This window comes from Talaromyces marneffei, chromosome 3 (genome assembly GCF_009556855.1).
Source record: "Talaromyces marneffei chromosome 3, complete sequence".
Classification (NCBI taxonomy): Eukaryota; Fungi; Ascomycota; class Eurotiomycetes; order Eurotiales; family Trichocomaceae; genus Talaromyces; species Talaromyces marneffei.
Window position 1 is genome coordinate 427,857 of NC_072350.1, and position 20,590 is coordinate 448,446.

Here is a 20,590-nt window from a genome sequence, read left to right on the forward strand (position 1 = left end):
CCAATTTGTCTTTTGTATTCTCTCTCGTCTCGGGGGGCGGGGTTTAGGTTCGTCGCATTATTGCCGAGTAGGTATGGGGTCGCACGTATCAGGGGTCCTTTATATCGAAGTCATTCCACAATGCTTGTATTGGCGTGCTCAGTGGCTTCGCGTCAATGCCGACTTGAACTTTATCAAGATCAAAAAATCGTTGATGTCGTTGGATATTTGAACTGCGGGGTGCGGAGAACTCCACTTAGGGTTATCTTTCTGGATTAGGGCTATTTAGGATTGGAGATATGTATCTTCTTCCTGCATTGCATTGCATGACAAGACAAAAGTGTTTGAAATTCGCAATAAAACAAATCATATTCTACAGGTACTATAAATTAAATCGTCCTGCTTCTCTGGACGTGGCTACATGAATATTGTAGGGTTGCACCCAATCGGAATCAAAAGATGTGGCTGGCTGAGCATGTAACACCTGGAAGGAGGGAGACCCTCGTCATTCTACTGTTTCTGAGTCGTAGTAGTTCGGCCGGATGTTCAACAGGTTCAGAGCATTGGAGAATGGAGAACTGGAGGGCTGGGGTTATGTATAGGCCAGTGATCGTTCACAGCGACGGAATACAGTGTTGTCTCTGCTGATTAGTTAAGGTTATTGGGAGCAAAGGAATGATGGTAGCACTTGTAATTGTCATCTTGAATTGAATACAATTGGCCATGAGTATAACATACATAATCAACAGTTGGCCCCGTCAACAATGCACTTAAATAGCACTTGAAATTATGCTACATATCGAGCATCTCCTCAACATAATCTTCCAGATTAATCATTCGAAATCGTTCTCCCCACTTCGCACGGAATTCCTTTCGCTTATAAGCAAAACTAGTATTCATAGCAAAACTAACCAGCTCGACGTTCCAACCTTTCTGCAATGCCCGTTCGACCATTCTCAAAAAGCCGCCTGAATACTCAGCTTCCGCCGCGTCTCCAGTCGCAAGGACGATGGTTGCCGGTTCATCTGTATCAATCAGACTTTCCAGCATTTTCAGGTGTAGAATTTCGTCCACACACTGCTCAACCCATCTTTCAGAGGGAGAAGTGCCCGTCTCAGAGCTTCCTCCAGGGCCGAGGGCATTGCGAAATTTGAGTTGTCGAGGGGTGTATTCTTTTGCTTTGTGAACACGGCTGAGGATGTTGACCTCATAGCCGAGTTTTTCGGCTTCATTGATGGCTGCGAAGCGGTCTGATCCTGCCAGCACTTTTTTGGCTACAGGCCGACCGCGTTCGAGGATAAGTGAAAAGTTGTGGAAGGACAACGGCAGTCGTTTGATATGTGTACTGACGGGGATGCCGTGCTGGATCTTGTAACTGTCATGGAGACCGATGGATATATTCGATGCATCAACAAAAACATGGACAGCAGATGGTTTCTTTAAAGCATTAGAGATGGACGGCGGGTTGATAGTGAAATCCGGAAATTGTTTTCCGAGTTTAGACACAAGCCCTGCCTTGCGTTCTACCGCAGATTTGTAGCGAGGGCTGTCTTTAGCAGGCCTTTTAGCCTTTGGCGGGTGAGATGACAATGCACTGTCCTCTTCGCAAGAGGATGGGGGTGTAAGTAACTGCTCTTTATCGGTGACCTGCGATGGGACGTACGACAAGGCTGACTTGGACGGCACAGCGGAATCAAACACGCTGAGATCGCCGTCAGACTCGGCTGTAGAATCCGATAGAACGTCAGATGAGTGGGCCGTTCCGTATTGAGTGACAGCCTTGGCAGTTCGTTTCAGAATTGATATTGGTTTGGAAGGGGAAAGACGAGTCTCATCCCTTGGTTGTTTCTTAGAGGACGAGACCGCACCGTTTTTGCTAGAAGACTCGGAAGTTATAGCAGATGGATGCAAGAAATCCCATAGTGCAGTAAAATCACCGAGCCCCTGGTCCCCGGAGTTGTGCTGCGAGACATCTTGCCGTATGTCAGATAGCGTGGCGGGTACCAAAGATTCGTTTATCGAAGTAGGTCTGGTCGGGGTATGCAAGAGATCAATCACCGCGGTGAAGTCCCAAGTTGAGGAAGCATCCGACGATTGCATGGAAAGGACGTGGGTTAAGTTTTAAAATTCAAGTTGTAGCGTTGTGTTGCGTGAGGGTTATGCTTAGTATGCTATGGCGTAGCTGTGTAAATGTTCATGTCGCAGGATGTAGGATGTGATGAGAGCGTTGAATGTGATAATGCGAGAAGAAATGCGTGTCACAATGTGTGCAATGACTGCGAGTTGCTGTAGAGCATCATGATAAAGCTTCAATTTGCGAGTCGAAAGATAAGATGAGGTACTAAGCTAGATGATTGATGTTGAGTCACCTCCAGACGAGTCAACAGTCAACAGTCGCTACCCGATGGGTGGCAAAGCACAGCGCCAAGACTGGCTTGGATATCGGCACGTGACTTCAGTGCAAACACATCAAACTGTACCTGCCGAGGTCTGGCCGGAGAATCGGCGGATTCATATTCCGCGCGAATCACGTGATACTCCACCCCACGAACCGCCCAGCCACACTTTGAGTTTGTTTAAGGTTTAGTCCATTATGTCATAGCTCCGATCCTTGCATGAACGATCGAGGCTTTCCCACCCGATGACGTTGTCAAGCCACAGTTGATCTGGATCCCGTGACCTGCATAGTTACTGCACAATACGGAGCGAACGAAACACGGGCTTGTCATTGCTACGTCATGTAGATACCCAGGGGGAAGCTTCCAAGAATTTCAAGTTTTGAGCTCTTTGCGGGGAGCAAAGCTGGGCCGGTTCCAGTCTGTGCAAACAGCCGCAAACGACGCTGATTGGACGCTGCGTTCAGATATCGCTTGCAGCAGCAATGAATGACGGCGCAGACGCTTTCGAACTGCTCCATGTGCATCTACGTCACTTGCTCATGAATGATGAGCGGGAGGTGCTCGGGCAAGAGGGGCTCAGGATTGGAGATAGGGGTATATAAGAGTACACATCTTGCCTCTACCATGGCCCTTGTCTGCTTGTGCATCGTCATCCCAACAAACAACTCAATCAATCACCCGCAGAGCTTCAAATCTTCAAACTTCCACAAACAAACAATCAATCAACATGTCTGACACCGGTCGCAAGGATTTCTCTACCAGTATGCTCTTCCAGCGTCATTCCAACAGTCAGTGATCAGTTCGCTAACAACCTCGTAGAGGCCAAGGAGGAGTTGACTCCTGACTTCGCCAAGTCCACCCAGCAGAAGGTCAAGGAGACCGTCACCGATACCGCCGACCGCTTCGCTCGTGGTGCCCAACCCGATGAGAGCAAGTCCGGCGTCCAGGAGACTTTCGACAAGGCCCAGCGCAGCTACGACAACGTTGTCAACGGCGGTGCCTCCAACACCATGTAAGCGACCCTCATTATAAACACGTTGGATATGACCAGAGACTAATGGTTGGTACAGTGGTGACAAGATCAAGGACACCTTTGGCTGGAACAAATAGATGATTCACACTTCATCTACCACAGTTTTCATGAATACACCCCGTGTTGTTAATTCACGACTTGCATGATTCGATGTGACGCCTTTTCGGTTCGTTATGGTGTATTATAAAACGATACCAATTGCGACGGCTAGCAATTTCAAGACCAAAAATACCCTTTTATAAAGAACTCTTTCTCCTGTAAATTCGTAAAAGATAGTATCCCATACAGGAAACAAACTGCTATTTTCGTGTAATCGCATGTTCGAATAGTTCATCTCGTTCTCGTGTCAGTCGACCCAGCTCTTTCTCCAACCGCTTGTACTCATTCTTCGCATCTTCCAAATTAGGCGGCAAATCACGATAACTTTTGATCCGACTCTCGAGTTGTTTTACCGTTTCTTTTAGACGCAGCACATTCTGTTCTTCCTCTGTCACAGTCTCAATTGTAGGCCCTTCTAAACTAACACTCCTCTGCAATGAAGTGATTTTATCGCGATACTCGCTGATTTTGGCACCGAGTAGTTTTGCGCTACGACTCCACTCCACCGTCTGCGAAGTCAAATCAGACGGAGTTTCATACGCGGGATGCGTCTTGAGTGTTTCAATCTCTTCTTGCACCAGAGCCATCTCATTATCCAGGTATTGTTGTAACGCCTGCACATGCTGAACCTGATTCGCAAGCTCAAACTCGTCTCGCGTAAGTTCAATAAACGCATGCGCTAGTTCCGTAACATCGGTCGAAGTATCTCCCAATAATACCACTGTTTCCGCCAGATCGTTCAAACTCTCTTCGCCTCGAGCATCTAGTCGTGCTTCTATATCTTCCAGTATATCACGTTTACGAGGATCCTCGGCTTTTTCGCGCTCTTTCAATGCGCGGACTACCTCTTCTCGTGCCCGGTGAAGTAGAGATGCCTCTTCATCCGCTGCGTCGTTGGCCGCTGCAATTGCGAGGAGTGCCCTGAGTGTATCCTCGTTGCGCTCAAAGGCAGGAACTTGATGAGGGGCGTATTTGCGATTGAGCCATGAGTTGACGTAGGCCCAGTCTTTGGCTTGAATGGCTGCTTGTCGAGCTTTGGTTGGGGATGCTAGAGAGTCCATTGTACTTTATTCGAGAAATTATAGAAGAGGAGTAGATAGTTTGAGAGTTACAAAAATAATAAACAATTTAGTCGTGGTTGATAGACCGAAGGTTGACCAATAGGGGAACGGCAACTGGCAACTGCGGGGACATTGATTGTTTCCTTCTCCGCACAAACATCCAACTGTCTCATCAACACACTCATCGACGCCAATCGCTGGCACATTCACAATGACAAGCTACTTCGCTGCTTCTAGCCTCCCAGCCGAAGCGTCAAATGCAATATCTCCCCCGGGCGGCGCCAATGTCGCTCCGCGCTCAACAGCGCTTTCCAACAGATTGACAAGTGTACTTTCCGCATCGTACGCCGACTCGGACATTCGAGATGCATTGGAGACACTCGACAAGAGGGGGATAAACAATACGGCGGAACAAAGGCGACAACTACGGTTGGATATTCAAAAGGAAGTTTTGGATTGTAATGGGGAAATTGTGGCGGATTTTGGGAAGGTGGCAGAGGTAAACCCAGCTTGTCTTTTTCCGAATCTAGACGTACTCATGCTAACTCACGTTGAAGCAACTGAATCGGATCGGCACGGTGATCTCAAATCTTCAGCAGACATGTGCCGAAATGCGAAAACACATTACACTCGCGAAACAAGAGACGGCCCCCGTGCTAGACGAAGCATCATCATTACTAGAACAGAAAAAAGATGCAGAGACAAAACAACGTCTGCTCGATGCGTTCACGGCACACTTCATCGTACCAGAAGAAGACATCAACGCACTCACGCTATCCGAAGAACCAGTTGACAGCCATTTCTTCACTGTCTTGTCCCGCGTCAAACAGGTACACAATGACTGCCAGGTCCTACTCGGTGGAGAAAACCAGAGACTCGGCCTCGAAATCATGGAACAAAGCTCGAAACAGCTCAACATGGCGTACCAGAAACTATACAAATGGATTCAAAAGGAGTTCAAATCGTTGGATCTGGAGGATCCGCAAATCAACGGCTCAATCAGACAGGCGCTGAGAGTGCTTGCAGAGCGACCTAGTTTGTTTCACAGTTGTCTGGATTTCTTCGCCGAAGCTAGGGAATATATCTTGTCCGATGCATTCCATTACGCGCTGACTGATGCTGCCTCTGGGTCTGTTGGGGAGCGAAATGTCAAGCCAATTGAGTTCTCGGCGCATGATCCTTTACGATACGTGGGGGATATGTTGGCTTGGGTGCATTCCGCGGCAGTTTCGGAACGAGAAGCCCTTGAAGCGTTGTTTGTATATGACGGAGAAGAGCTTGCGCGAGGATTCCAGGCTGGTATTAGCAGCGAGCCATGGTCCCGGGTGGACGGTGAAGGAGAAGAAGCGGCCGTATTTGATGGGCAGAAAGCGCTGAATGATTTGGTTAATCGTGATCTTACTGGCGTGTCGCGGTCCTTGCGCCAGCGAGTCGAGCTAGTGATTCAAGGCCATGATGATGCGGTGACTACCTACCGTGTAGTCAACTTGCTAGCGTTCTATAAACTCACATTCTCAAAGCTGGTTGGTCCGGAGTCAAATCTTGTAGAAGTGATTGCCGGTCTTGTCGAATTCACATTCAAACATTTCGAGGGATTGATGAAAGACCAGCTACACATGCATTCTGCAGACTCTCACTCATCGTCACCACCGGATGATCTCTCGGCACCTCAATTCCTCGCCGATCAGTTGGAGCTCCTAACATCGTTGATGAAAGAGTACAACGCCTCAGTGGGCGCAGCAAGCGATATAGAAGATTCGGAAGAAAACGGATTCACTCCTGTGCTTCGAGTTGCGCTTGATCCGTTCCTCGATATCTCAAAGAACTCCGCACAGGAGGTTAGCGATCATAAAGCGTCGACCATCTACAAGACCAATATCCTGCTCGCTGTCCGGGGAGCCATATCGCCGTATAAATTCGCATCAGCGACTCATCTAGCTCCAATTTCCAATGTCTTGTCCAATCTCCGCATCGAATTGCTAGACATACAACGACAATACCTCCTCGAAACATCCGGCCTCCAACAACTCCTAACCGCATTAGAATCCTTCTCTCCACCATCAACCTCCACAAACAAATACCAAGCCGAATCCTCCAACGCACACAATCCAAACCTCAATATCGCCGAAATCGCCGACCTCCCCGCCTTCCAACCCTCGGCTTTATCAACGATAAGCCAACAACTCGACGACTTTTTGCCGTCGGCACTAATGGACGCAACTGACAATCTGAAACAAATCCGCAGCTCGGCGCTTGTCAAGAGCGTAACGGAAGAAGCGATTGAGGAATTCTGTCGCGACTTTGAGTTTGTAGAGGGTATGATTATAGGCGCCGATGAGGCGAGGGGCACGAAGATTGACATGTCGCGGATTGAGATGGAGAGTAATATCGTCTCTGTATCTGTTAGAGGGCATCAATTCGGGGGCGGTGATGAGAGTGAGGGGAAGTATAGTCTACGGGCGTTGTTCCCTAGGACCGTGGGCGAGATTCGTGTTCTCTTGAGTTGATCTGGTCTCTTCCACCATACATCGATTTTTTTTACGTACACATATACACACATATATAGATAGATGGATAGAAAAATAGAAGGATATTCTATCTACTTTCGTACAACGACCCCAAACGGATCGCGATCCGCGATACTAACCGCCACCAACCCCCCTGTTTGTTCAGTCGCAGCAGCGCCCAACTCCTGCACAAGCGCAGCCTCCAACTTCTGCCTCATAACATCCCACAAATAGCCGCGCTCACTATTCGAATGGAAAAGAGTCACGACCGACGACCCCCGCTCAATCGCCGCCAGAGCTTCGTGATGACTTAGTTCCCCCGTGAACAGTAGATCAGGTAGTTGGCCGCCCTTCATGAGCACACCGCCGCCCGAACCGGGACATACGCCTACAGTGCGTATGCTTATGGATGATATAGATTGATCCTGTGGAATGGCGACGGAGATTGACCCGGGGTTCCCAGCCGCGGCGCCGATACGCTCGATTATCGTTGCCAGAGGTTGCGGTGTTGCGAATGTTAACGTCCGTCCAGCGCCTGCACCTTCGAAGCCAGTCGGTACAGGGGCTGGGGAAGGGTGGACCGGTTCGCGGGTATGTGCGTCAACGGATGGAGTTGTTGTGTTGTTGCCTGGTTGTGGGTATATCACATCTGAATACTCTCCCACCTCAGTCTTTCCTGTGGTGGTTGCCGAGGAGGTAGAGGAGGAGTTGACGAATTTCCCGCTGACAATATCACAAAGCCAATCCGCCATTCCGCCCGGGACGGCGTCAACGGCTGTATGCGGAGAATACACGCTGATACCTTCCTGGGCGAGACGGAGGAGGGATTTTTGTTGCGGATCTTGCAGGGTGAGCGATTTGAGGCCGCGGAAAATTATGGGGTCTTCATGAAGGTCTTGTGAGCATACTATCCTTCCTGACGGGTGAATTGGGGGGTGGGAACTCACGGTATGTAACGATAATCGAGTCTCGGCGGGCAATGGCTTCGTCGGCGACGGCTTTGGTGAGGTCGGTTGTGAGGAGGACTGTGTTTTTAAGTTGGGAGTTGGAGTTGTAGGGGGATTCGAGGAGGACTGTTTTTTTTTTTTTTTGGTCTTTGTTAGTATAGCTCCGCGAAAAGGGTTGTTGGGTTCTTACGGCCTGTGTTGTCAAAGCTTTTGTCTGCCAGGGACTCTGGATAGCTTCAACGAGTTAAAATGGGCATTATACGGGGCTGTTTGTAGGAAACATACAGCTTTCGCATGGCATTGACAACGGCCTGTGAGAAAGGCGAGATTGTTGTCTGAGGCATGGTCGTGTACAAGCGAGATCGGACTGAATTGGACAGGGCTGTGCGTATGGAGTGCATCAATAGATCGGGAATCAACGAGGGACAAGTCAATAGCTAATTCAATTGATTCCGAAACTGTGTACTCTGATAGTAGAATGTAGCCGTGAAGAATAATTTAGGTATGTAACTACCAGTAGAGAGAGCTGCGGTAAAGTGTGGGGTTAGCTGCGGCAAGAACTAACTCCGGCATCATCAGCGGAAAAGAAATTCAATCCGTCCTCATCCATATAATTATTAATACATCATCACCACTCTCCCTCCTTCCTCTCCAACACCACCACGTTCAACGTTTTCTCATGTTCGTCCGCCGCGCGATCCTGAGCAGAGGCTATCGCTCCCTCGTCCGTTCAACCAACAGGCCATCGTTTATCAGCAGTCCCATCACACGCGCAACCAGAACAGTATCACCTTTCTTGAGTCTATCTTCCAGATCCTTCGCAGTTGCAAACCCAGCCATGGCCGATTCAGCAAGTACATCCGGTGTTACAGCTGATGGCCTGAAAGACAAGCTATCAACACAATTGGAAGCGCAGTTCGTGGAGATTGAGGACATGTCCGGTACGCCTATCTTCCCGTCGGCACAACCTCTACTTGACTTTCTGCTAAGCTAATTATCTACGATATATAGGCGGATGTGGTCAGGCCTTCCAAGCGATCATCGTATCCCCCCAATTCGATAAGAAAACCATGCTCGCGCGTCATCGACTGGTCAACTCGGTGCTCAAGGACGAGATTGCTGCGATTCATGCGTGGACGCCCAAGTGTTATACCCCGGAGCAATGGCAGAAGTTGCAGGATGAGCGGGCTTAATTGTCGGTCTTGAAAAATAATTGATACATAGGTGGTGAACAGCCGGGCTGTTTGTCTAGGTTACGTTTTGCTGTACTTTATCTGTTTGCATGACATTGATACATAAACTTTTATCTTCATTTTGAGTATTCAGTATTTCATACACCTCTCACAGGTAGGCAACAATGTACATTGTTCTGTAGATTGCATCGAATGGCTCGTATGAGACATTTAAGCAAGAACCTTTTCGGCGGCGGACACTATCAATTCGTAAGTTTAGGAGATACCCTCAACGGCTACGAATGGAGAGACAAACCATTAACCCCAGTATTGTCTGGCTCAACGTGAGCTTCCTTAACCTTGCCGTCCTCAATCACCAAGGCATAACGCTTGCTTCGCTGGTTTCCGAAGATGGCGGCACTGTCGAATCCGAGTTCCAATGCATCCGTGAATGAGCCGGCGGGATCGGCCAAAAAGCGAACCTTTTATTGGCATCTGTCAGTACACAACGTATGGTTTTCTGGATTTCTCGGGTAGATAGACGTACACCACTCTTGCCGGAAGGATCAAGAGCTGCGCCCCATGCCTTCATGACAAAGGGATCGTTGACGGATACGACGAAGACTTTTCCGGCGTTCTTGAGGGCGGGGTGGTTGATGTAGCCGGGGACATGCGTGCTGGAGCAAGCGGGGCCTATTTGATGTGTTTCGGCATTGTCAATTGTCATTCCATTGCGATAGAAATCTGAAGGGCAGACGTACTGAAAGCAGCCGGAACACCGATAATGACGCCATTGCCAGTCAATTCCTTGGAGAGATTGACCTTGTTGCCGGGCGAGTCTTCGACGAGGTCGACGTTGGGGATGGCATCGCCGACTTTGACAAAGGCTGGACGAGTCGAGTGGAAGAGGGGGGATTGGGCGCCGAGAGTGCGAGGCACGGCGGCTGTGAAGCGGCGGGCGGCGAGCATTTTGCTAGATCCAAGGTTGATGGTGTGTGTGCTATGTACTCCGTGGGGTGGTGTTGTTGTCGTCGTTGTTATTGTGGCGGCTGTGTTGTGTTGATGCGAGTGCGGAGTTCGTTGGGGTCTGGTGGAGTTAGTTATGCGCATTCACACTGCCTGCCGCATTTCGTCATTTCTGTTTACAGGTCGCCGACGGTACTCGGCTCTCTAACTTATTACGGCACTTACTACGTAAGTATATCATGAAGATGGGCCAATTGCCGACAACGGCGTGACTGTTGCCCCATTCGAGAAAATTGGGGGTAGAGCCAGATGGAAACTCAATCCTGGATATCAATATGCAATTCCAGCCACATTTATAATGAGCATGGACAGCTAGTTCAATGCAATACGTGTAATCGGCTATTGGAAGCCCTGTATCTTGTGGGATGCCTGACGCGATCGGGCTGCTGCTGGTGAGTCTATTCTTGAGCGATGTGTACAGTTTCTCGCTTTGTGTCACGATGGGTTGTTGTCAGTCGTAGTAAGGAAGCGTTATACTAGTTAACTAGTCTGAAAGTGGTTCTTTCTTCCCGATGGAAGTACGGAGTTCATATCAGATTATTTACCCAGATCAATCAACGAACTAACTAGTTAGTTAATGAACTAACACTCGAACTGCACGTCTACAGTCATTCTTATCGCTGCTTCGTACTTACGATGGAGAACTAACTATATAACTAGTATAGCCTGTCCTAACATCATTTCGCCCTCAGCCAATCGCACCCACTCAGTTCCCACTGGCCACGCGTGGTATTGGATGGTTTCAACCACTGGGAGAACCAACTGCCCCTTTGCCTCTAGTTTCCTGTAGAAGCTATCACAATCTCTTCTTCTTCAAAATGGCTTGCTTTATCACGCACTGTGCTGGCAGCCACCACGTCGCCCATTGGTGTGTCGACGCGAGAGCACAAGGATATGCGAATCCTATCGCGATACGTGCTGGCTGTTGGTTAGGTGCAGTCGGCAGATATCTTGTCTACATGAGTCCTCTGCACACTCATGATTCATCCAGTACGTACAAGTACAGTATACTACGTAGTAGACGTCTGGTCTGGACCGGTGCGGGCAAACGGAGGATGGAATCCATTCCCCAGGCGCAAGTCTAGCCATTTCGCGTAAGACGCGTTTGTCTAGCGTATCAACACAGCTTCGCTCCTAACAACCCGACTGGCAGTCTGTTTTACAACCGTGGTCCCTGTCCCTGGACTCGCGTCTCCGTTTCGTATGTGGGTTATGTAACTGTACATCGTAATGTCGTGATATACATTGCTTTTGCGCCGCCTTTTCAGAACCTTTGCATCCATGTCTCAATTGTTTGTAATCGATCCGTCTGTTGTTGGACCTTGGTTGGCCTCGTAACTCTGCCATTCGATATCCCTTCATTCCGTTCTAAACACGCTCTCTTCAGTACGTACCTAGGTACAGCCCGATAACTCATTTAACATTTAACGCAGACGCGGATTGCGAACGGAAAATAGTATCCGTACCGACAGGAAAAAGAAAAGACCGTCCATGTCTAACAGACTGGCGCAAATTTGATTTAAAAGCGTCCCTTGGGTTGCAAATTCTGCTCTTTGATATCTAATTAGAGTTTGGCCTTTAATTTTTCTCAATTAATTCCGAATTGAAACGAAACATTGGAAAGCAATCTCTGTTCCGGGTTCCGCCTCTGAGCATAGATCGCAACCAAACAAGGGGAAAAAAGTCTCTCGCTCACCGCCGTACACATCTCCTTTGAACTGTCAAACCTTAGTTAGACTACATCGACTGACTGCGCCTTCGCTCTGCTTTCTCCAGTCGTCATCAGGAAACCTAAAGACAGGAAAAAGAAAATATTCGACACCGCCTTCTCCGGCTCTTGTCGATTGTCACTTTCTGTCCCTGAATCGACCGCGATCGACGTCACCGGCCGCACCTATCCTTGACTACACTCCCTCGACTCCTGATTCAGCTCGAGCAATTTATTCATGAACAACGCGTCAATTGAGTTATTTTGCCGTTGACCCTTGCAATTGATTCTATATTTTCCGCGATCAATCGTTGCCCGTTTGTCAATCGCTGCTTGATTAGCTCCTACTAGCTCCGGCGACGAGAAAAAAACCTCCGAAGGTCGAACTTCCACACTTGCACACAAACGGTTGCGTCCTGCATCGACCCTTCTTTAGAGACATACCTCCTTCAACTCGAGTTACCCAGCGAAAATACAACGCCGTCTACCGATTGCATCAATATCCTCGTCGTGCTTGCGCCGCAGAGAACGGCCACCGACAGCCTGGAACGAACCGAATCGATACGAGGACGATCGAACTGCGCCGTGCCGTTTATCTAGTCAACTTTCTGTGTTTCTTTGCGATCCATCTTCTCCCGATTGCGCGGTTTAACTTCTGAAGTCTTCTGCATCTGAGTTGTGGTTATTCAAATGCAGCCTCGGTAAGGAGCCCTTAGATAGTGCGATTGCGATATCGGCCGTGGTTCAACTAACGTGATTAGACGGGAATACCATATTGTTGTTTTGGGAGCTGGTATGTCTGTCTTGTCAAAACAGAAAAAGGATACCTCTCTAACCGGCCACAGGTGGTGTTGGGAAGAGCTGTCTGACAGGTACACACACGCACATCAGTCCTGCCTTCGCAGCAATTTGATACTAACGTCTCACAGCCCAATTTGTACAAAATGTTTGGATTGAGAGCTATGACCCGACGATTGAGGATTCATATCGGAAACAAATAGAGGTCGATGTGAGTGATACTCCTGGCGGTACAAGCGCGCATGGCTAATTCGTACATATTTTTCAGGGTCGACAATGTATTTTAGAAATGTACGTGTGACACCGCGCTGGATACAAATGCCGATACTGATGGAAATAGTCTTGATACTGCTGGCACAGAACAATTCAGTAAGCTACTCACCCCTCTTTCGATCTGGAGATAGAGACTCAGGCTAACAACCATAATAGCTGCCATGAGGTAATTCCACGGCTTCTACCAAAAATAGAACACATCTAACGAACTCAAAGGGAACTATACATGAAACAAGGACAAGGCTTCCTCCTCGTCTTCTCCATTACCAGCATGTCCTCCCTACACGAACTCTCCGAAATCCGCGAACAAATAATCCGCATCAAAGACGACGACAAAGTCCCCATCGTCATAGTCGGCAATAAATCCGATCTCGAAGAAGACCGCGCTGTTTCACGAGCACGCGCTTTTGCCTTGTCACAATCATGGGGCAATGCGCCATATTACGAGACTTCGGCCCGTCGTCGCGCAAATGTGAATGAGGTCTTTATCGATTTGTGTCGGCAGATTATTAGAAAGGATTTGCAGGCTTCGCAGTTGAGGTCGTTGGAGTTGCAGACGAAGAAACGCGAGATCACCGCCAGTAGTACGCCGAAGAAACGGGGAGAGCGGAAGTCTCGACGACGAGGGCAGTGTGTGATTATTTAGCGACCCCTCCTTTCATCCTTCTCCTACAACTCAATCTCATCATGATCAACGACGCAACACGACCCAATATACTTCTTCAATACGAACGACCATCTTGCCATTCATGACATACACATACATACACACTCACCGATCTACTACCTCATACACATATCTTTCATGATGAACGCGAGCTGGAACTCTTACACCTTGATGTCCGATACCAACAACAAAAGACAAAAACATATGTTCCTATATATACTTATTCTACTTACATACATACACGGGGACTGAGAAACAAAAAAGTACTGGATACAATTCTTTTTACACAGGGAAGAAACCCGAAGGAAAGGAAAGGAAGGAAGGGAAGGGAAGGAAATTGGGAAAACACTTTCAAATTCTTTTGTATAGGTATGATTATAGACATTACTTACTGGTCTCTTGATTGAACAAGACCAATTCAAGTTTCTTATTCTTCATTGCTTCACATTCATTCAAATATAGATAACAAATTACATTGAGAACAGGGTGTGTAGGGAGGCAGGAAAGGGTGTTAACTACATTCTAAAAACACCAAACCTCGTCTCAGTCTCTTCAACCCTATTCTTCCCACCCATAGCAGCCATCAATCCCATCCCAAGATACCTTCGTGTCTGCGCGGGCGGTATAACGCCATCATCCCACAACCGCGCCGAGGAGAAAATCGCCGTTGATTCACGATCAATTCTGGATTTGAGTTCGGGGTCCGCCGCGCGGCCGACGGCTTCCATCACTGAGGAGAGTTGTTCGGAGCCCATGACGCCAATTTTGGAGTTGGGCCACATGAACATTAGTCGCGGGGAGTAGGCGCGGCCACTACAATACCTCTATTAGTTTTGGGGGTTTCGGGGAAGAAAAGGAGGAGAGGAGAGAACGTACCACATGCCGTAATTCCCAGCACCGGCACTCGAGCCAAACACAACCGTGAATTTGGGTACATCAGCACATGCAACGGCCGTCACAAGCTTTGCGCCATTCTTCGCGATTCCGCCTTTCTCCGCGTCGGCCCCGACCATGAAACCCGAGATGTTCTGTAAAAAGACAAGTGGGATACGACGTTGGGCACACAGTTCAATGAAATGAGCCCCCTTGAGGGACGATTCGGAGAATAAGATTCCGTTGTTGGCTACGATGCCGACTTGAGTTCCGTATATGCGCGCAAAGCCAGTGACGAGTGTACTGCCGTAGTCTCGCTTGAATTCGGCGAATTCGCTGCCGTCGACGATACGCGCAATGACCTCGTGGACGGGGATTCGTCGGCGGAGGTTTGTGCCGACGATACCATTCAACTCTTCGGAGTCGTAGAGGGGTTCTTTGATATCTGTATCTTTTGATAGACCGGGCAAGTGGATGTTGGTTGTGGGATAGTTCAGGTTGCTGATTGAGCGGCGGGCGAGGATGAGAGCGTGCGCATCGTCGACGGCGAGGTAATCTGTTACTCCCGAGATAGTGCTGTGTAGATGGCCACCACCTAGATCCTCGGCTGAGACGACTTCGCCAGTTGCTGCTTTGACTAAAGGAGGTCCGGCGAGGAAGATGGTCCCTTGGTTCTCGACGATGATGGTCTCGTCACTCATGGCGGGCACGTAGGCTCCTCCGGCGGTACATGGTCCCATCACCACTGCGATCTGTGGTATCCCCAGTGAGCTCATGCGAGCTTGGTTGAAGAAAATGCGACCGAAGTGGTCTTTATCAGGGAAGACATCGGCTTGATGAGGAAGATTGGCACCGCCTGAATCAACAAGGTAGATACAGGGGAGTTTGTTTTCTTGTGCGATCGCTTGTGCGCGAAGATGCTTCTTGACTGTGATGGGGTAGTATGTTCCGCCCTTGACGGTGCTGTCGTTTGCGACAATCATGCATGTAACCCCTTCAACTGTACCGATGCCTGTAATTATTCCTCCACCGGGGACATCTTCGCCGGGATATACTTCATAGCCAGCGAGGGGTGATAGCTCCAAGAAGGATGTTCCAGGGTCAATGAGAGATGTAACCCGGTCTCGGGGCAGCATCTTCCCCCGAGCTATATGCTTTTCTCGCGCTTTTTGATTACCACCTTGTGCTATCCTGTCATGTAACTGTGTCATATGCTCCAACAGCTCGTTCATTTGTGCTGCATTCTCTTTGTAGTCCGCCGACTCAGGATCGACGGTAGTAGGCAAGACGGAGATGGCGTTTGCATGGTGTGGGAACGTATAATTCGAGACTGGTCTTGAGGAGCTCCGTACGGCCGCGGCATTGTTGTTAAAGACATTTTTTCTCAATGGTATCACTCTTCGCTGTCCTGCGATTGTGGAAAGATGTCGTCCGGCTCGAAGTCTGGGGATGAACGCTTTCTCCACTGGATTGCGGAGAAGAGCGCGGGAACTGAGCATCGCGGGGACGACTCCTCCACTGCCCGAGGACGATAACAGGACTGGTCAGGGTTGACGACGAATAAATGTCTCTTATTTGGGAGTATCTGTAGTAGTAATCAAAGTGTAAGCGGTTTGACAAGTTCAAATGAGAAAGCGTGAGATCTGATGAGAGGTATGTGGAGGATCATCACAAATCAGGCGGTTTAGGTGCAGCTATCCGGCGGAGAGCGACGCTGAGCGATAATTGCCGTGTCTAACCGCTCGGCCACTTCCTGCAATCAATGTAACACCATCTATCATCATCATCATCGCTCGTTTCAAAACCAAACCGCTCCGTCTATCTCGTCGACCTTTCGGAAGATAGTCTCTTGTATATCAAAATGTCTTCAAAACACCTTTCTCGTCTACTCCTACGCCCATCCAGACCGGTCGTGGCCTCCGGAGCTCGTCCCTTGCGGGGCCCCGCATGGAGTCGACAACATTCAACAAAGCATCCGAAAGGCTTTGTACCGCCGACAGATGATGATTTGATACAGTTACGGGAGAGTGTACAAGATTTTTCGCGTTGGTTTTTTTTTTCTATTCTCTAACGGATGAATTAGCCGAGCTGACTACGCGTGATTAGGTCGCGAGATACCAGAAGAGGTTGCGGCGCGGACCGATCAACAGAATGAATTCCCGGCTGAGATGTGGAAGAAGTTTGGAGAAGCTGGGTATGTTTTACTATTACCTGATATCCATGGGTTAAACCCGTGTGCAATACTAAGAACTGGGATCTGGTAGCTTCCTCGGCGTCACGGCAGACGAGGAATATGGCGGTCTGGCTATGGGTTATCAAGCGCATTGCACGGTCCTGGAGGAAATTAGCAGAGCTTCAGGTACGAAGGCTTGCCATCCAATTCATTAATATATACTGAGAATAGCTGTTTACAGGAAGTATTGGCCTCTCCTACGCGGCACATTCACAACTATGCGTCAATCAACTATCACTAAACGCCAACGCCGAACAAAAAGCAAAATACCTTCCTGGACTCATCTCCGGAGACAAAGTCGGCGCTCTAGCCATGTCGGAGCATTCCGCTGGATCAGATGTTGTTAGCATGAAGACCACCGCCAAAGCTGTGGATGGAGGATGGCTACTCAATGGGACAAAGATGTGGATTACAAATGTTTGTCTTCCTTAGGTCAAACTGAACAGAATGAGGCATGACTAATATTGAGATGCGTTACAGGGCCCAGATGCAGATTACATCGTAGTCTACGCCAAAACCGAACCCGAGAAGGCCTCCAAGGGTATCTCCGCATTCATCGTGGAAAAGACATTCAAGGGATTCTCATGTGCACGCAAGCTCGACAAGCTCGGTATGCGTGGCTCGAATACTGGCGAGCTCGTCTTTGAGGATGTCTTCATTCCCAAAGAGAATTTGCTAGGCGAACTCAACCGTGGCGTCAAAGTGCTCATGGAAGGACTGGACTTGGAGCGTCTCGTTTTGAGCGCCGGCCCACTTGGAATTATGCAATCAGCCCTCGACCTCGTTCTACCATACACCCACACCAGGAAACAATTCAACACCCCTATTGCACACAACCAATTAATTCAAGGAAAACTAGCGGACATGTACACCAAACTCGCCGCCTCGCGCGCCTACACCTATGCAACCGCAAAGTCCATCGACGAGTCTAGCGCCGCACCATCCGGCACGTTGATCAGAACACAGGATTGTGCAGGCGCAATCTTGTATGCGGCAGAACGCGCGACGGAGTGTGCGCTAGACGCTATTCAGCTTATGGGCGGGAATGGGTATATTAATGAGATTCCGGCGGGGAGGTTGTTGAGGGATGCCAAGTTGTATGAGATTGGGGCTGGGACGAGTGAGATTAGGAGGATGGTTATTGGACGGGCGTTTAATAAGGAGTATGCTTAAGTTGGGAGATTCTGTTATCCATAGAGCACATATTTAGTATGAAAGATTGGGATTGAATTCAACAGTCTGGCAATATACAAAGCAATACTTGTAGGACTGAATATTAGGCTTGACCAATCCGCTACAGGAGAGTGATGATATACGTGACTCATGTATGGATTATAGAAAATGAAAACTTGTGAAACAAATGCAAATGCTCTGTAAGGATCCAACAGTTTCATCAAACTCTGTAAAAATGAAAGACACATAACTATATAGTGATAATCCGCTAATAATGGCTTGCTTTGGCAAAAGTGATAGTGCTTTTCCCAATAACTTTTCCATTTGAAGTAGACTCAAACTTCAAAATTCCTTCTTGAGCACCAAATATCACTTTAATGGTATATTCCAGAGAATATACCAATTGTCCGTCGATGATCTTGCTTGGAAATTGAGTGAGGTCAACGCCAGAGAAATCATTCTCTATGCTGCCAATATATTGAACGTCTAGGGTCTGTTAGTCCCCGAAGGTGAAGGGCCGAAGGCACTAGGAGGTAATGTCTTACTAGGATTCTCAAGTCGCTCTGGAGCCTCAATCAAATCGGAGGTATACAGGCTTGTATAATATAAAAGCGAGCCTGAGGGCCAGTGGTTCCGGCAGACATCTACAACCACGGAGTCGTCTTCTTGATATTTCTCTCCCTGGTACAGAGCAGGTTAGAGATGTGTGCTCCTTCGAAATCAGAATATATTGTACCTTTTTGATCATCCATTTTAAAATTCCTGACACCAATTTCCTGTTCGCAAATTTATCCCAGTAAGCATGTTTGTCATCATCAATTCCTGTTCGGAATTCAATATTCCAACTGAAACCGTAATTTCGGCGACATTTTCTTGCTGTAGCCCGAATGCCTTGCAAACCACGAAGTGCGGCTCCTTGGACAATAGCGCTCTGCCTAAATACACTATTAGTAGGCCATTGAATGTATAAAAAGTATGACTGTAGACTGACGGATTGCTTGGTACAGTGATAATCATCTTCTCAGAGCCAAATATTTTCTTGACCTTTTGTCGTAGATATTCCGAATCTCCGAAGCCACCAACAAGGATGATTCTCTTTTGGAAAAGTTATCAGCGCACAAATGTGTAAGCGAGTGATATGTCTAACTTACATTGATTATGCCGGCTTCCATATCTTTGCTTGCATCTTCCATCTGTATTCTAATCAGGTCTATGATCTGATCCACAACTGGATCGAAGATATCGCGGAGATCTTGGCTAGGATCCTAAGTTAGTACTAGCACCTTTGATACCTTTTTAGTCAATAATCTTGAAGGGTGCATTTCCGCATACTAAGATATAATAACTGCCCCCTCGTCCTCGTCGTAATATTGAGGATCCACCTGTGAAGGTCTCATAGAGAGCTCAAGTTCGTGCGTGGTATCCTCACTCTCTATGCCAAAGTTCCTCTTGAGGACTTCAAACCGTCCCATAAAGGCACTTCCAGGCCCCTTTTTTTTGGCTGGTAGAGTATCGAACGCAGGGCCGAAGCGTTCGGACATGAGTTTGTAAAAATTTCTGTCAAGTGCAGTCGAGCCGCATTTTCCACCTACACTGTGACTTAATAGCAGATTCATCATGTACTTAAAGAGCGACATACCAATTCCCGTACAAAGCTCTTCAAAAGCCAGTGTTGGTTTGGTTTCTGTGACTAGATATGTCGTGATATCCTTGTACGGTCAGCCCCAGCCCTAACTTGATCTTCGAACGGAACAGGGGGATCACATACAACAGTCCCTCCTCCACAATCGCACACCAGAACTCCATCGCCAGCCTTGGTATATCTGATCAGCTCTCCAATTAGGTGCATCAAGCTATGAAATCTTACCTTCACTGGAACACTGACTACGTCAGTTGTGCTTCTTGTCAGAGCTGCAATGGCAGCCGCCTCTGGCTCAGTGATCATGTAGATGACATCTGATAATCTCCCGGGCCTGGGCCCAAAACCGGCTCTCTGTGCTGCTTCTTTGGTCGCAGCCTGTGCTTGGTCGGACCATATCGCTGGCATCGTGAACCAAAACTCAATGGGAGACACGCTCAAAATAGGCTCAGTGAGTCCCTTTTCAAGTATGAGCATGATGTGCTCGTATACGCCGGTAAGATAATCGGCGACGACATCCACTGCATCTTTATCTGGAGGTAGTTGCAAGATTCCTGATTTGGTGGCCTGCTCCAGCATTGGGTCATCATATTTCGTTAATGGAGCGTTCTTATCGAGAAGCAATTTGGTCCATGAGTAGAATTTCAGTCCCGGTTCGACCTGGAACCCCCAACGCTGCTTCCCTATTTTCCTATTCTCCTCTGGGTAAGCGATAGTCGAGGGTGTCTTGAATACGTGATCCGTGTCTCTTCCTGTCGAAGGCCATGTCGTGATAACACATGGATCGGCATCACTGATGGAATTCACATAAGCCGCTCCTAGAAAAGGGCTCCAATCAGCATTTCTAGGCCCACTGAAGAAGGAAAAAGAGGAAAAGTTCTACCAGTATATGTTGTTCCATAATCGACTGCAACAATGATTTTTTTGTCCCTAGAAACTAAGGAGAGAGAATTTAACTTGGAGTCAATACCGCCAAAGCCTCCAGAAGTCATATTTGCACTAG

General features: G+C 48.3%; 11 protein-coding genes across 11 annotated transcripts; 5 read left to right on the forward strand and 6 right to left on the reverse strand.

The window, feature by feature from the left end:
- Positions 1-771: 771 nt before the first annotated feature.
- EYB26_003908 (uncharacterized protein) lies at positions 772-2,079 on the reverse strand (the record flags this gene model as incomplete). The annotated part of the gene is made up of 1 exon (XM_054263202.1): positions 772-2,079. The coding sequence occupies one exon, from the start codon at positions 2,077-2,079 to the stop codon at positions 772-774; it is 1,308 nt and encodes a 435-aa protein (XP_054119177.1).
- A 1,026-nt stretch (positions 2,080-3,105) lies between these two features.
- EYB26_003909 (uncharacterized protein) lies at positions 3,106-3,488 on the forward strand (the record flags this gene model as incomplete). Its single annotated transcript, XM_054263203.1, has 3 exons — positions 3,106-3,139; positions 3,198-3,390; positions 3,449-3,488. The coding sequence occupies 3 exons, from the start codon at positions 3,106-3,108 to the stop codon at positions 3,486-3,488; spliced, it is 267 nt and encodes an 88-aa protein (XP_054119178.1).
- Positions 3,489-3,710: 222 nt separating this feature from the next.
- On the reverse strand, positions 3,711-4,571 carry EYB26_003910 (uncharacterized protein; the record flags this gene model as incomplete). The annotated part of the gene is made up of 1 exon (XM_054263204.1): positions 3,711-4,571. The coding sequence occupies one exon, from the start codon at positions 4,569-4,571 to the stop codon at positions 3,711-3,713; it is 861 nt and encodes a 286-aa protein (XP_054119179.1).
- A 211-nt stretch (positions 4,572-4,782) lies between these two features.
- EYB26_003911 (uncharacterized protein) lies at positions 4,783-7,078 on the forward strand (the record flags this gene model as incomplete). Its single annotated transcript, XM_054263205.1, has 2 exons — positions 4,783-5,070; positions 5,129-7,078. 2 exons carry the CDS (start codon positions 4,783-4,785, stop codon positions 7,076-7,078), a joined length of 2,238 nt encoding a protein of 745 aa, XP_054119180.1.
- A 92-nt stretch (positions 7,079-7,170) lies between these two features.
- On the reverse strand, positions 7,171-8,369 carry EYB26_003912 (uncharacterized protein; the record flags this gene model as incomplete). The annotated part of the gene is made up of 4 exons (XM_054263206.1): positions 7,171-7,961; positions 8,026-8,151; positions 8,216-8,259; positions 8,311-8,369. 4 exons carry the CDS (start codon positions 8,367-8,369, stop codon positions 7,171-7,173), a joined length of 1,020 nt encoding a protein of 339 aa, XP_054119181.1.
- A 494-nt stretch (positions 8,370-8,863) lies between these two features.
- Positions 8,864-9,218, forward strand: EYB26_003913 (uncharacterized protein; the record flags this gene model as incomplete). Its single annotated transcript, XM_054263207.1, has 2 exons — positions 8,864-8,966; positions 9,037-9,218. The coding sequence occupies 2 exons, from the start codon at positions 8,864-8,866 to the stop codon at positions 9,216-9,218; spliced, it is 285 nt and encodes a 94-aa protein (XP_054119182.1).
- A 210-nt stretch (positions 9,219-9,428) lies between these two features.
- EYB26_003914 (uncharacterized protein) lies at positions 9,429-10,166 on the reverse strand (the record flags this gene model as incomplete). Its single annotated transcript, XM_054263208.1, has 4 exons — positions 9,429-9,457; positions 9,514-9,679; positions 9,745-9,890; positions 9,959-10,166. The coding sequence occupies 4 exons, from the start codon at positions 10,164-10,166 to the stop codon at positions 9,429-9,431; spliced, it is 549 nt and encodes a 182-aa protein (XP_054119183.1).
- A 2,455-nt stretch (positions 10,167-12,621) lies between these two features.
- EYB26_003915 (uncharacterized protein) lies at positions 12,622-13,648 on the forward strand (the record flags this gene model as incomplete). Its single annotated transcript, XM_054263209.1, has 8 exons — positions 12,622-12,632; positions 12,693-12,724; positions 12,777-12,803; positions 12,861-12,940; positions 12,998-13,020; positions 13,070-13,098; positions 13,159-13,168; positions 13,219-13,648. The coding sequence occupies 8 exons, from the start codon at positions 12,622-12,624 to the stop codon at positions 13,646-13,648; spliced, it is 642 nt and encodes a 213-aa protein (XP_054119184.1).
- A 536-nt stretch (positions 13,649-14,184) lies between these two features.
- On the reverse strand, positions 14,185-16,041 carry EYB26_003916 (uncharacterized protein; the record flags this gene model as incomplete). The annotated part of the gene is made up of 2 exons (XM_054263210.1): positions 14,185-14,482; positions 14,546-16,041. 2 exons carry the CDS (start codon positions 16,039-16,041, stop codon positions 14,185-14,187), a joined length of 1,794 nt encoding a protein of 597 aa, XP_054119185.1.
- Positions 16,042-16,403: 362 nt separating this feature from the next.
- Positions 16,404-17,948, forward strand: EYB26_003917 (uncharacterized protein; the record flags this gene model as incomplete). The annotated part of the gene is made up of 5 exons (XM_054263211.1): positions 16,404-16,587; positions 16,649-16,736; positions 16,807-16,901; positions 16,957-17,192; positions 17,256-17,948. The coding sequence occupies 5 exons, from the start codon at positions 16,404-16,406 to the stop codon at positions 17,946-17,948; spliced, it is 1,296 nt and encodes a 431-aa protein (XP_054119186.1).
- Positions 17,949-18,216: 268 nt separating this feature from the next.
- EYB26_003918 (uncharacterized protein) lies at positions 18,217-20,579 on the reverse strand (the record flags this gene model as incomplete). The annotated part of the gene is made up of 10 exons (XM_054263212.1): positions 18,217-18,434; positions 18,494-18,629; positions 18,685-18,883; positions 18,940-19,043; positions 19,100-19,205; positions 19,281-19,536; positions 19,588-19,657; positions 19,717-19,761; positions 19,816-20,405; positions 20,471-20,579. 10 exons carry the CDS (start codon positions 20,577-20,579, stop codon positions 18,217-18,219), a joined length of 1,833 nt encoding a protein of 610 aa, XP_054119187.1.
- Positions 20,580-20,590: the final 11 nt, after the last annotated feature.